At 39.7% G+C, this 15,349-nt stretch overlaps 1 protein-coding gene across 50 annotated transcripts in view; it reads right to left on the bottom strand.

Annotated features, from left to right (window-relative positions):
* ABI2 (abl interactor 2) overlaps positions 1–15,349 on the bottom strand; it is a 120,063-nt gene that overhangs the window by 19,453 nt on the left and 85,261 nt on the right. For 38 of the 50 annotated variants that reach the window (XM_040475957.1, XM_040475958.1, XM_040475966.1 and 35 more), the window contains one exon: positions 13,305–13,463. In XM_040475957.1, coding sequence (XP_040331891.1) covers positions 13,305–13,463 — 159 coding nt within the window. Of the gene's footprint in view, positions 1–11,917; positions 11,948–13,304; positions 13,464–15,349 lie in introns of all 50 variants that reach the window. The other 12 variants (XM_040475953.1, XM_040475916.1, XM_040475929.1 and 9 more) reach the window with 1 other exon arrangement.

Raw genomic sequence — 15,349 nt, 5'->3', positions numbered from 1 at the left:
AAAAAAAAAAAAAAAAAAAAAAAAAAATCAAGGCTGCATAAACAAAAGAAAAGGAGAGAACTTAGTGTGAAAAAAGTGCCACTTGGTACTTCTGGGTAACTAAGGAACATATATAATGCAGACAAGAGCTAAGTTATTAATCCTGAAGAATATCTAGATATAAGGGACAGAGCAGAATAACCCTAGAAATGGGTACCTTTTCTTTTTATAAAAGACACCTGTTGAATAGGTTTTTCCCTTAAGTCATACTTCTTGATAGTAATCCCTTAAGTTGTATGTCTCCCACTTGCAAAGACTTGGAACAATTTGATATGGTCACAATACCCTATGTTTCCAAACTTAGGAGAAGATGACATAATGAACATAGAAATAGCAGCGACAAACAAAGCTGATAAAAGAGAAAGAACAGCAGGCAGCAACTGGCACTTCTAGAAAAATAGAAATCAGGTATATGTTCATATCAAATAAGATGAAATGTTCCTCTTCTGTTAGCACCAGTCCCAACCTCTCCTAGAACAGAAAAGCAGGAAATTTCCCACTTCAGATATTGTTTCTCATCCAAATTGAAAAAAAAAAAATGAACTTCTGGTACTAAACAAGAATGATTAGGTGTTTAACTCAGAACACTGCTTTTGTAAGTAGAGTTTATTTTTTTTTTAATTTTTTTTCAACGTTTATTTATTTTTGGGACAGAGAGAGACAGAGCATGAACGGGCGAGGGGCAGAGAGAGAGGGAGACACAGAATCGGAAACAGGCTCCAGGCTCTGAGCCATCAGCCCAGAGCCCGACGCGGGGCTCGAACTCACGGACCGCGAGATCGTGACCTGGCTGAAGTCGGACGCTTAACCGACTGCGCCACCCAGGCGCCCCGAGTTTATTATTTTTTAAGATGAGTATTTATTTTTTTGCTAGTTCTGAAAGTGAAAATCTGAAACCATATTGGTTTTAAGAAGTCCACTGACAGCACCCCAGGTAAAAACCAATCCCAAATCTTTCTAAAACAGAATTACTTTACAGCAAAACAAGTTAGATTTTTTTCAAAGCCCGTCCATGTCAAAAAAAAAAAATTCAGTTCCAAATGGAGTTTACAAAGGCCACCCCAAATGCTACCCCCCACCCCAGGGAAAACTTTTTAGGTGATGGTCTAAATTAATTCAGATACCACAGCATTTTCTTTCTGGACCAAATTAAGAATTCATCTGACCAGAACTCTTTTTTTTTAATATGAAATTTATTGTCAAACTGGTTTCCATACAACACCCAGTGCTCATCCCAACAGGTGCCCTACTCAATACCCATCACCCTCCCACCGCCACCATCAACCCTCAATTTGTTCTTAGTTTTTAAGAGTCTCTTATGTTTTGGCTCCCTCATTCTCTAACCTTTTTTTTTCCCTCCCCTCCCCCATGGTCTTCTGTTAAGTTTCTCAGGATCCACATAAGAGGGAAAACATACGGTATCTGTCTTTCTCTGTATGACTTATTTCACTTAGCATAACACTCTCCAGTTCCATCCACGTTGCTACAAAAGGCCATATTTCACCCTTTCTCATTGCCAAGTAGCATTCCATTGTACATACAAACCACAATTTCTTTGTCTATTCATCAGTTGATGGACATTTAGGCTCTTTCCATCATTTGGCTATTGTTGAGAGTGCTGCTATAAACATTGGGGTACAAGTGCCCCTATGCATCAGTACTCCTGTATCCCTTAGGTAAATTCCTAACAGTGCTACTGCTGGGTCATAGGGTAGATCTATTTTTAACTTTTTGAGGAACCTCCACACTGTTTTCTGGAGCAGCTGCACCAGTTTGCATTCCCACCAACAGTGCAAGAGGGTTCCCGTTTCTCCACATCCTCGCCAGCATCTCTAGTCTCCTGATTTGTTCATTTTAGCCCTTCTAACTGGAGTGAGGTGGTATCTGAGTGTGGTTTTGAATTGTATTTCCCTGACGAGGAGCGACGTTGAGCATCTTCTCATGTACCTGTTAGCCATCTGGATGTCTTCTTTTTTTTTTTTTTTTTTTTTTAACATTTATTTATTTTTAAGACAGAGAGAGACAGAGCATGAACGGGGGAGGGGCAGAGAGAGAGGGAGACACAGAATCGGAAACAGGCTCCAGGCTCCGAGCCGTCAGCCCAGAGCCTGACGCGGGGCTCGAACCCACGGACCGCGAGATCGTGACCTGGCTGAAGTCGGACGCTTAACCGACTGCGCCACCCAGGCGCCCCTGGATGTCTTCTTTAGACAGGTGTCTATTCATGTCTTCTGCCCATTTCTTCACTGGATTGTTTCTCGGATGTGGAGTTTGGTGAGTTCTTCATAGATTTTGAATACTAGCCCTTTGTCCCATATGTCATTTGCAAATATCTTTTCCCATTCTGTTGGTTGCCTTTTAGTTTTCTTGTTTGTTTCCTTTGCTGTGCAGAAGCTTTTTATCTTCATGGGGTCCCAATAGTTCATTTTTGCTTTTATTCCTTTGCCTTTGGGGATGTGTCAAGTAAGAAAGTGCTGCAGCTGAGGTCAGAGAGGTTTTCTCCTGCTTTCTCCTCTAGGGTTTTGACGGTTTCCTGTCTCACATTCAGGTCCTTTATCCATTTCGAGTTTATTTTTGTGAATGGTGTAAGAAAGTGGTCTAGTTTCATCCATCTGCATGTTGCTGTCCAGTTCTCCCAGCACCATTTGTTAAAGAGACTGTCTTTTTTCCATTGGATATTCTTTCCTGCTTTGTCAAAGATTAGTTGGCCATACTTTTATGGGTCTAATTCTAGGGTTTCTATTCTATTCCATTGGTCAATGTGTCTGTTTTGGTGCCAATACCATGCTGTCTTGATGATTACAGCTTTGTAGTAGAGGCTAAAGTCTGGGATTGTGATGCCTGCTGCTTTCGTCTTCTTCTTCAAAATTACTTTGGCTATTTGGGGTCTTTTGTGGTTCCATACAAATTTTAGGATTGCTTGTTCTAGCTTCAAGAAGAATGCTGGTGCAATGTTGATTGGGATTGCATTGAATGTGTAGATTGCTTTGGGTAGTATTGACATTTTAACAATATTTCTTCTAATCCGTGAGCATGGAATGTTTTTCCATTTCTTTATATCTTCTTCAATTTCCTTCATAAGGTTTCTATAGTTTTCAGCATACAGATCTTTTACATCCTTGGTTAGGCTTATTCCTAGGTATTTTATGCTTCTGGGTACAACTGTGAATGGGATCAGTTTCTATATTTGTCTTTCTGTTGCTTCATTATTAGTATGTAAGAATGCAACTGATTTCTGTACGTACATTGATTTTGTATCCTGCGACTTTGCTGAATTCATGTATCAGTTCTAGCAGACTTTTGGTGGAGTCTATTGGGTTTTCCATGTGTAATATCATGTCATCTGCAAAAAGTGAAAGCTTGACTTCATCTTTGCCAATTTTGATGCCTTTGATTTCCTTTTGTTGCCTGATTGCTGATGCTAGCACTCCCAACACTATGTTAAACATTAGTGGTGAGAGTGGACATCCCTGTCGTGTTCCTGACCTCAGGGGGAAAGCTCTCAGTTTTTCCCCATTGAGGATGATATTAGCTGTGGGCTTTTTATAAATGGCTTTTATGATGTTTAAGTATGTTCCTTCTATCCCGACTTTCTCGACGGTTTTTATTAAGAAAGGATGCTGAATTTTGTCAAATGCTTTTTCTGCATCGACTGACAGGATCATATGGTTCTTATCTTTTCTTTTATTAATGTGATGTATCACATTGACTGATTTGCGAATGCTGAACCAGCCCTGCAGCCCAAGAATGAATCCCACTTGATCATGGTGAATAATTCTTTTTATATGCTGTTGAATTCAATTTGCTAGTATCTTATTGAGAATTTTTGCATCCATAGTCATCAGGGATATTGGCCTGTAGTTCTCTTTTTTTGCTGGGTCTCTGTCTGGTTTAGGAATCAAAGTAATGTTGGCTTCATAGAATGAGTCTGGAAGTTTTCCTTCCCTATTTTTTGGAACAGCTTGAGAAGGATAGGTATTATCTCTGCTTTAAATGTCTGGTAGAATTCCCCTGGGAAGCCATCTGGTCCTGGACTCTATTTGTTGGGAGATTTTTGATAACTGATTCAATTTCTTCGCTGGTTATGGGTCTGTTCAAGTTTTCTATTTCTTCCTGTTTGAGTTTTGGAAGTGTGTGGGCGCTTAGGAATTTGTCCATTTCCTCCAGGTTGTCCAGTTTGTTGGCATATAATTGTTCATAGTATTTCCTGGTAATTGCTTGTATTTCTGAGGGATTGGTTGTAATAATTCCATTTTCATTCATGATTTTATCTATTTGGGTCCTCTCCCTTTTCTTTTTGAGAAGCCTGGCTAGAGGTTTATCAATTTTGTTTATTTTTCCAAAAACCAACTCTTGGTTTCATTGATCTGCTCTACAGTTTTTTTTAAGATTCTATATTGTTTATTTCTGCTCTGATCTTTATTATTTCTCTTCTGCTGGGTTTGGGGTGTCTTTGCTGTTCTGCTTCTATTTCCTTTAGGTGTGCTATTAGATTTTATATTTTGGATTTTTCTTGTTTCTTGAGATAGGCCTGGATTGCAATGCATTTTCCTCTCAGGACTGCCTTCGCTGCATCCCAAAGCGTTTGGATTGTTGTATTTTCATTTTCATTTGTTTCCATGTATTTTTTAATTTCTTCTCTAATTGCCTGGTTGACCCATTCATTCTTTAGTAGGGTGTTCTTTAACCTCCATGCTTTTGGAGGTTTTCCAGACTTTTTCCTGTGATTGATTTCAAGTTTCACAGTATTGTGGTCTGAAAGTATGCATGGTATGATCTCAATTCTTTTACACTTATGAAGGGCTGTTTTGTGACCCAGTATGTGATCTATCTTGGAGAATGTTCCATGTGCACTCGAGAAGAAAGTATATTCTGTTGCTTTGGGATGCAGAGTTATAAATATATCTGTCAAGTCCATCTGGTCCAATGTATCATTCAGGGCCCTTGTTTCTTTATTGATCCTGTGTCTAAATGATCTATCCATTACTGTAAGTGGAGTATTTAGAGTCCCCTGCAATTACCACATTCTTATCAATAAGGTTGCTTATGTTTGTGATTAATTGTTGTATATATTTGGGGGCTCCCGTATTCGGCACATAGACATTTATAATTGTTAGCTCTTCCTGATAGACCCTGTAATTATTAAATAATGCCCTTCTTCATCTCTTGTTACAACCTTTAATTTAAAGTCTACTTTGTCTGATATAGGTATGGCTACTCCAGCTTTCTTTTGACTTCTAGTAGCATGATAGATAGTTCTCCATCCCCTCACTTTCAATCTGAAGGTGTCCTCAGGTCTAAAATGAGTCTCTTGTAGACAGCAAATAGATGGGTCTTGTTTTTTTTTAATCCATTCTGATACCCTATGTCTTTTGGTTAGAGCATTTGGTCCATTTATATTCAGTGTTATTATTGAAAGATATGGGTTTAGAGTCATTGTGATGTCTGTAGGTTTCATGCTTGTAGTGATGTCTCTGGTATTTTGTGGTCCTTGCAACATTTCACTCACAGAATCCCCCATAGGATCTCTTGTAGGGCTGGTTTAGTGGTGATGAATTCCTTCAGCTTTATCTCTCCTTCTATTCTGAATGACAGACTTGCTGGATAAAGGATTATTGGCTGCATATTTTTTCTGTTCGTCACATTGAAGATTTCCTGCCATTCCTTTCTGGCCTGCCAAGTTTCAGTAGATAGGTCTGCCACTAGTCTTACCAGTCTCCCTTTATATGTTAGAGCGTGTTTATCCCTAGCTGCTTTCAGAATTTTCTCTTTATCCTTGTATTTTGCCAGTTTCACTATGATATGTCGTGCAGAAGATCGATTCAAGTTACGTCTGAAGGGAGCTCTCTGTGCCTCTTGGATTTCAATACCTTTTTCCTTCCCCAGATCAGGGAAGTTCTCAGCTATGATTTGTTCAAGTACACCTTCAGCCCCTTTCTCTCTCTCTTCATCTTCTGGAATTCCTATTATACGGAGATTGTTTCATTTGATTGCATCACTTAGTTTTCTAATTCTCCCCTCATACTCCTGGATTTTTTTAGCTTTTTCTCAGCTTCCTCTTTTTCCATAATTTTATCTTCTAATTCACCTATTCTCTCCTCTGCCTCTTCAATCCAAGCTGTAGTTGCCTCCATTTTGCACCTCATTTACAGCATTTTTTAGCTCCTCATGACTATTTCTTAGTCCCTTGATCTCCATAGCAATAGATTCTCTGCTGTCCTCTATACTTTTCTCAAGCCCAGCGATTAATTTTATGACTATTATTCTAAATTCATGGTCCACTATATTGCTTAAATTGTTTTTGATCAATTCGTTAGCTGTCGCTACTTCCTGGAGTTTCTTTTGAGAATTCTTCTGTTTCATCATTTTGGATGGTTCCTGGGGTGGCGTGGAACTGCAGGGCACTTCCCCTGTGCTGTCTGGAGTAACTTGTGTTGGCGGGCGGGGCCGCAGTCAGACCCAATGTCTGTCCCCAGTCCACCGCTGGGGCCACAGTCAGACTGGTGTGTACCTTATCTTCCCCTCTTCCAGGGGCAGGACTCACTGTGGAGTGGTATGGCCCCTGTCTGGGCTACTTGCACACTGCCAGGCATGTGGTGCTGCTTTGATGGGATCTGGCGTATTAGCCGGGGTGGATCTACAAGGTGCACAGAGGCGGGAGGGACAGGCTTAGCTCGCTTTGCCCTCAGTGGTCCCCTGCAGGAGGGGCCCTGCAGCACCAGGAGGGAGGCAGACCCATTGGAGGAATGGATCCACAGAAGCGTTGGGTGTTTGCACGGTGCAAGCATGTTCAGTGCCAGGAACTGGTTCCCTTTGGGATTTCAGCAGGGGGATGGGAGAGGGAGATGGCGCTGGCCAGCGTCTTTGTTCCCCACCGAGCTGAGCTCTGTCTTCTGGGGCTCAACACCTCTCCTTTGCAGTGTCCTCTCGCCCTCCGGCTCTCAGAGCAGAGCTACTGACTTATAACATTCCAGATGTTAAGTCCCACTGGCTGTCAGAACTCACGCAGTCTGGCCCCTCCGCTTTTGCAAGCCAGACTCGAGGGCTCTGCCTTGCCTGGTGGGCTGCCCCTCCACCGCCCCAGCTCCCTCCTGCCAGTCCGTGTAGCATGCATCACCTCTCCACCCTTCCTACCCTCTTCTGTGGGCCTCTCGTCTATGCTTGGCTCTGGAGAGTCCGTTCTGCTAGTCTTCTGGCAGTTTTCTGGGTTATTTAGGCAGGTGTGGGTGGAATCTAAGTGATCAGCAGGACGTGGTGAGCCCAGCGTCCTCCTACGCTGCCATCTTCCTCCTCCCTACTATCTGACCAGAACTCTTGTGAACCAGAAAATCCTACTTTAAACTAGATTTATCTTTCTTAGAGCTGAATAGAAAATCAACCATTCTAGGGGCGCCTGGGTGGCGCAGTCGGTTAAGCGTCCGACTTCAGCCAGGTCACGATCTCGCGGTCTGTGAGTTTGAGCCCCGCGTCGGGCTCCTGGCTGATGGCTCAGAGCCTGGAGCCTGTTTCCGATTCTGTGTCTCCCTCTCTCTCTGCCCCTCGCCCATTCATGCTTTGTCTCTCTCTGTCCCAAAAATAAATAAACGTTGAAAAAAAAAAATTAAAAAAAAAAAAAAAAGAAAATCAACCATTCTAGGAGATTTAAGCAGGGATCTGATGAGAAGAATTATTTGCAATATTCAGTCTAGTCCTAGGCATCTTGTGAACAGGGAAGGGCAGCGAGTAAGTAGACATTTGTTTTCACCACACTTAGCTAAGATGATTCCTCATATGACAACACCCTTTCCCTATAACCACCAAAAGGTCTCTAAATGTAGTAATTTTATGTTCACAATATACACTAATGATGTTAATGTGAGAAGATGTCCTCACCAAGTGACTGGACCAAATACACACACAAACACTCACACACTCACACACACACACACACACACACACACACACACTAAAAGGCTCTGCAAGCAAACCAAATTTACATTATGAGTCTGTGCTGATGAAATATATAGCCTTTCCAAGCATGACCTTCCTGGTTATTTATAAAATCCTTTGTAGCACAATCTTTGAGGCTTATTGTTTTAAAACATCCAGTTCAAAGAGTTCTGAGGGGCACCTGGGTGGCTCAGTCAGTTAAGCATCCAACTCTTGGTTTCTGCTCAGGTCATGATCTCATGGTTCCTGAGTTCCAGCCCCACGTTGGGCTCTGCACTGACAGTGTGGAGCCTGCTTGGGATTCTCTCTCTCCCACTCTCTCTACCCCTCCCCTGCTTGCTCTCTCTCTCTCTCTCTCAAAATAAATAAATGGACTTTAAAAAATTAAAAAAAAGTTTTGAAAAATCACTTAGGATTTTACATCTTATTTCTACAGGTTTATAAATACTCTGAGAAAAGCAGACAAAACAAACATCCTCAATACTACTACTAAAACCATTAAAGAATACCACCTTTAGAAGTTGTATTTATCTGACAGCCCATTCAGGTTTAGCTGCTTATATTTTACATTGCAGTGAGGGAAATGATTTAAACAATTCATTTTAAGAGTGAAATATTTTCTGAGCACCTGGGTGGCTCACTCAGTTAAGCGTCCAATTTTAGCTCAGGTCATGGTCTTGCAGTTTGTGGATTTGAGCCCTGTATTGGGCTCTGTGCTGACAGCTCAGAACCTGGAGCCTGCTTCAGATTCTGCGTCTCCCTCTCTCTGCCCCTCCCCCACTCGTTCTCTGGCTCTCTCTCTCTCTCTCAAAAGTAAACATTTTAAAAAGTGAAATATTTTCTAAACATGAATAGCAAGGAGTATTTAAAAGTGAACTTAATGATACTCAGTAAGGAGGCTTTTTTGATGGAAGAGTATATGGTTACCAAATAATTATCAATTCTGTAGTCTCAGAAGGGTTAAAAGAACTGGATCATTGTTGTTATTCCTTTTGAACCAAAAGAGTCACAAGATGTTATGCCAAATGAAAGTAGCAAACTAACAGTTTAAAAACATAACTTGTATTAATAATCAGTGTAAAGGGCCTATCTGGCTTACTTGGTCATCTGAGAATATACATACCACTGTTCAGTTGTTCCCTTGCTTTTTCGTTCTTAGAGTAAGCATTCTCTAACAAACAGTAAAGACTGCCTAAAATAAGGATTTGAAAATAGCTTCTTGCTACTGCTCTTTATTCATACTCTGCTAAAGCTCTACCACATCTGCATTCTTCTGGAAATTTATGGTAAGTATCATTTAGTGAATATATGTTATTGATTTCTCTTCTGCAATATCACCAACCCAATATAATTTTTTCATTGTTTCTTTTTAGTTGTTTTTAATAACATTCAGTGGTTAAAACCTGGCATTTTCCCTGTGTAAAACACAATACTCATTCACAAATTCCTCATACAAACTATATATAGTCACATTTCTTGCAACCAACATTCCACTTTATGAATTAGATTTTTTTTAATCTTTGCTATAAGAAAATATAAGCAGTATAATATAGGATATCTATTAAAAAAGGTGTTGGTACTTAAATACATTACTGATTCTTTAATGTTATGGATTGAATATTTATGTATCCACCAAGTTCATAGGTTGAAATCCTAATGTGATGGTATTAGGAGGTGGGACTTTGGGAGGCAGTTAGGTCATGAGAGTGGAGCCCTCATGAATGGAATTAGTGTCCTTACAAAGGAGACCTAGAGAACTCCCTCTCTTGTCCACCATGTGAGGATACAAGAAGATAGCAGTGTGCAACCCAGAACAGAACTTGAGAAATTGACCATGTTAGCACCCTGATCTCTGACTTCCAGTTTCCAAAACTATGAGAAATAAATTTCTGTTGTTTATAAACCACCCAGTCTCTGTTATAGCAGCCTAAACTAAGACACTTACCAAACGAGGTTTGTATATGTAAATGTACAAACACACACATACTTATTTACCACCAAAGTGCTTCATATTGATATTTAAAATAAAAACTGTTAATTTGTTAGCTCTATTTGTTTCAGTGACTCTCTTGCAGCTGACAAGATGAATGATACATTGGTATTCCTATTTCTTTGACTACATTTTTAAGAAACAATGAGAGCCAAAGGGATTTCATTTATGCCCTGATCAAAGTGTTCCTTTCATTAAATTGCTTCTGAAATAATCTCATTAGAAAACAATTACTGTACCCTTAGGATCATTACAAAACAATTATTGTACTCTTAGGACTTGGCACTTCAAATAAATTCCACCAACAGTTCTCATAATTCCATATTTTAATTCCTATGTTTGGTTGCCTTTTCAACTCAAACCAACTACAGTAACAGTGCTGCTAGATTTCCATCTCACAGAAAATCACATTGAATTTAGAGACACATGAATCCCAGCCTGTCAGCTCACCCCTTCAGAAGTCCGCATCCATTTTAAGCCTCTGATTGTAAAAAAACAGGCTCATAAAAAACACAGCTGGGATCATTTTTGTTAAATCAGGGAATTAGCTGCTTGAGAAAGCACAACACACGTTTTTTCATTTTAAATATTAATAAACAGGGATGAAGGTAAGACCCATGGGAATAATACAAAACACGTAATTTTCTAAAGCAAATAAAAAGAAGAAACACCTAGTAGCCTTAGGACACTGGTTTGCAAAGTATTGATTCTTGCAAAAAAAAAAAAAAAAAAAAAAAAAAGACAGAAAGAAAAGCTTTTCAAAGAACATGATTTAGTAAAAATAAATTTTAATTCAAAAAAGCACCATGATTAATAAACTAACAAAGCTGCAGTCACCCTCTTTAAACAGTTACCAAATCCCTAGAGATGAAAGGCAGAACTTAAAAGAGAGGCATACAGGAGAAAAAAAATAAATAAATGAATTGTCTCACACATTATATTGAAGGCTCAAGAATCTCAATTCGTTTTATACCCATGAGTGTGAAAAATACTTTCATTAAAATTATTCCTGAGAGTAGGACATTTTTCTGCTTTAACACATACTTTCGTTAAAATCAGATTTACAAAGAAAGTACTGAAATATGTACATAAAACACATTTAAGTATGTGCTCAAATAGCCTTCAAATAAATTCCACCAACAGTTCTCATAAGACCAATATTTTATACGTGTATATGTACACAAAAAGAAGTAAATATCCTTGTACCTATTTCCTGAATATCATATACACATGGGTCATCAACTGTAACAGTGAAGTATCTCTCAGCTCCATTAGGGAACCAGCCATTTTAGACTGACACCACTCTTTCAAAATTCTACTTGAGCATAGGGAAGGGTGTATGGGCCATAAGCAGTATTTGTCTAGACTTCCAAGGAGGGCCAGAGAGAGACCTTACCTTCAACACAACTATGAAATAAGCCATATCTACTAACAAACTAAAGTGTAAAAATAAAAACTGCATTTAGGTATAAAAATGAGTTTGGAACACATGATTTAAAATCAGAATGTATGAAAAAGATAGGCAGATTTGTCAAAATTAAGCTCAAAATGAGTTTAAAAGAATGGCACAGCAAAAAATCATTAAGTGTAATCAAGGACAGCAGCAAGAGCATATTTCAGCTCAGGCAGTTGGTCATCACACTACAGTATAAATATGGCGTTTAATCTGTAAGAGGGACCCAAAAGAGTCAAAGGATTTGAGTAAAGGAACAGGAATTCATTCTACATCCAACAGCTACTGAGCACTATTCCCAGGATAAAACTGTATAAAAGACTGACGAGGTCTCAGGCTCTCAAGCACTTTATATCACATTGTGGGATCCTCCTCACCTCCAACCCCCTACCTCCCAAAAAGAGACTATGAGAGTAAGAGGAAGATTTTTTAAAGTCTGAAGTTAGGTAGGATAGTATGAAAGAACATGGAACTCAGAGGCAGACGATCTAAGTTCAAATCCTAACCTGACATCACCTCAGCCTCAGTTTCTTCACCTATAAAATACAGATGAGGGGCGCCTGGGTGGCGCAGTCGGTTAAGCGTCCGACTTCAGCCAGGTCACGATCTCGCGGTCCGTGAGTTCGAGCCCCGCGTCGGGCTCTGGGCTGATGGCTCAGAGCCTGGAGCACTGTTTCTGATTCTGTGTCTCCCTCTCTCTCTGCCCCTCCCCCATTCATGCTCTGTCTCTCTCTGTCCCAAAAAATAAATAAACGTTGAAAAAAAAAAAAATACAGATGAAAATGAACACATGATTAGAGGAATCAAGTGAGATAATATATAAAGGCATTCTCTAAACTGCATTTATCAAGGGGCACCTAGGTGGCTCAGTCTTAGGTTAAGCGTCTGACTTCAGCTCCAGTCGTGATCTCACGGTTCGCGAGTTTAAGCCCCTCACTGGGTTCTGTGCTGACAGCTCAGAGCCTGGAGCCTGCTTCGCGTTCTGTTGTCTCCCTCTCTCTCTACCCCTCCTTGGCTTGTGTTCTCTCTGTCTCTCAAAAATAAACAAACATTAAAAATAAATAAGTAAACTGCATTTATCTAGAAAGAGGATCAAATTTCTTCTGCATAACTCCCAAGGAATAAGGAGGTTTCACCAAAAGGTAGCCATGGTCGACTGGTTTCAGAGCTTATCAAAAATGGAATGGGTTGTCCCTTAATATTAAAGGTGATCATATACAGACTTACTGGCCTCTTGGCAAAAATCCAGAAAAACGCAGTAAGTTGATATACCATGTCCACAATAGTCACAGTGTCTAGTATTTGCTTTTACCTTCTCTGGGGAAGAAGCAAAAATAATGTTTGCATGACTTTAAATATGTGCCAGATTAATTTTTTTCTGTATGCATGATGCATGATGAAAGACTGACTGCAGTATCTGGATCAATCTGTCCAAGTCCTAGCTTTCCCATCATAGGTTTGGTATGAGATGTGAATACGACAGTATAACTGCCTAGCACAAAACAGCTTCAAAAATATCATCTCTCCTTTACTATGCCACTTATAAACTATGTTCATATACAGTCAATTTTCATTATTTGGTATTCGTAGAGCAAGGATATCTGATAAAATAAGAAGGAAATACTGTTCACCACAGTATTATTTTTAAAAGCAAATAATCACCAGCACAACCAAAAAGATTGTTTGGAAAAATTAAGTTCTACTTTATATGGAAATCGTGTACTGATTAAAAAAAAAATGGATGATATAGTATTAGCAACCTTGTAGTCATTCTTCCATTCATTGAACAAATAGTACTAAACACCTATTATGCGCTAGTCATTTGTAATTAAAGGTCTTTTCTTCTGTAATTGAAATTTTAAATATTCTATAAAATGCAAAAGAAAATCTAACCTGGATTCTGGCTATAAAAAGGTCCTCCATTCATCTGATTCTGAAGGCTTGTTTGTGAAGTTATGGAAGGAGGGCGTCTATAGGGCAACGAGCCCCCTATTGTTGGGGGAGTATGGCGAGAGGCAGGTCTATTCATGCTGTAGAACTGAACAGGATGACCTGGAAAAGGAATAGAGCATAAATTTGCCATTAAAAGAAAATTATCTCAGACAACCAAATGCTTTATTGTCTGAATCTTAATAACATGATTAAAAATAACAATGCTTAGCTAACTTAATTGCTATCTGACAAACATCATACAAGGCCACAGCTATTGCTCAGCTAACATATCAAAGTGCAAAAGCAAGAGGGGTGCCTGGGTGGCTCAGTCAGTTAAGTGTCCAACTTCGGCTCACATCATGATCTTATGGTTTGTGTGTTCAAGCCCCACATCGGGCTCTGCACTGACAGCTCAGAGTCTGGAGCCTGCTTTGGATTCTGTGTCTCCCTCTCTCTCTCTGACCCTCCCCAGCTTGTGCTCTCAAAATAAATAAATAAACTTTAAAAAAGAAAGTGCAAAAGCAAGAAAGTAGGTACATAAAACTAGGTTTGGAAAAGCTGTGGTCTAAACAGATTACTAATTAATACTATAATTGTATTAAACTAATAATTTGACAGGGTTTCAAAATCATCACAATTAAAATCTGTGGCTTACTTCCTCCTCCACCCCTCAAAAATGGCCACTAAAAACTAAACAAAAATGACATTTGGAAAAGAAAAAGAAAAAATGTTTGACACACAGTCTTATCCAAAACAATAATAGTAATAATAACAATAGCAATAAATTTAAGGTAGCAAAGCCAATTCATTTAAAGGAAAACAAAGTATTTCACAAAAGATCAAGTGACATAATTCCAAATCAAATACGTCTTTATTCAATCAAAAACCTCCATGGGGCACTTGGGTGACTCAGTTGGTTAAGCATCCAACTTCAGCTCAGGTCATGATCTCACCATTCCTGAGTTCGAACCCCACATAGGGCTCTGTGCTGACAGCCCAGAGCCTGGGGCCTGTTTCAGATTCTGTGTCTCCCTATCTCTGCCCCTCCCCCACTTGTGCTCGGTCTCTCTCTCAAAAATAAATAAACATTAAAAAAAAATTAAAGGGGTGTTTGGGTGGCTCAGTCGGTTGAGCATCTGACTTCAGCTCAGGTCATGATCTCGCAGTTGAGTTCAAGCCCCGCATCTGAGCCCCGTGTCCAGTTCTGTGCTGACAGCTCAGAGCCTAGAGTCTGCTTCAGATTCTGTCTCCCTCTCTCTCTGCCCCACCCCCACTCATGCTCTGTCTCAAAAATAAATAAACATTGAAAAAAAATTTTTAATAAACCCCCCCCCATTTCCGAAGGTAGATTATTTTGCCTTAAAATTAGAGGTTGGAGTGCCTGGGTGGCTCAGCTGGTTAAGCATCTGACTCTTGATTTCAGCTCAGGTCATGTTCTCAAAGTTTGTGAGATGGAGCCCTGCATCACGTTGGGCTCTGTGCTGACAGCAAGAAGCCTGCATGGGATTCCCTCTCTCCCCAACTCTTTCTGCCCCTCCCTCTAAATAAATAAATAAATAAATAAATAAATTTCTTAATTAGAGCTTAAGCAATTTACAACTATGAATAAAGCTAAGATACAAAAAAGTAAAATATATCTTATTTGTAATACCATCTCTGAACCTATACATATTTATTAGCAATTTCACTCAACTGTGCTGTTGAGTGAATACTTAAACAGGTAATGCTAAAGACATTCTTTCATAATCTATCCAAGTCCCTAATGCAATTCAGCTCCTAAATTTTCTCTTGACTCCACTTCCACTTAACATCATTCAGCTGAAGGCCTACTATAACAGACAGAGCAAACAAAGCACTAGAACACCCTGAAGAGACCACTCCAGTAGACAAGAAAGGAGGGGAGGAAACAGGAGGAGAGAAGAAGGGAAGGGAGACGTGAGAGGGGATGAAAGGGGAAGGAAAGGAGAGATAAAGGGAAGAGGATAGGAGCACTTGTGTGGCTCAGT

This window comes from Herpailurus yagouaroundi, unplaced genomic scaffold, assembly GCF_014898765.1.
Source record: "Herpailurus yagouaroundi ecotype Mexico unplaced genomic scaffold, PumYag 140, whole genome shotgun sequence".
NCBI classification, from domain to species: Eukaryota; Metazoa; Chordata; class Mammalia; order Carnivora; family Felidae; genus Herpailurus; species Herpailurus yagouaroundi.
The sequence above is the reverse complement of the archived record's forward strand: the minus strand, read 5'-3'. Positions and strand labels throughout refer to the sequence as shown.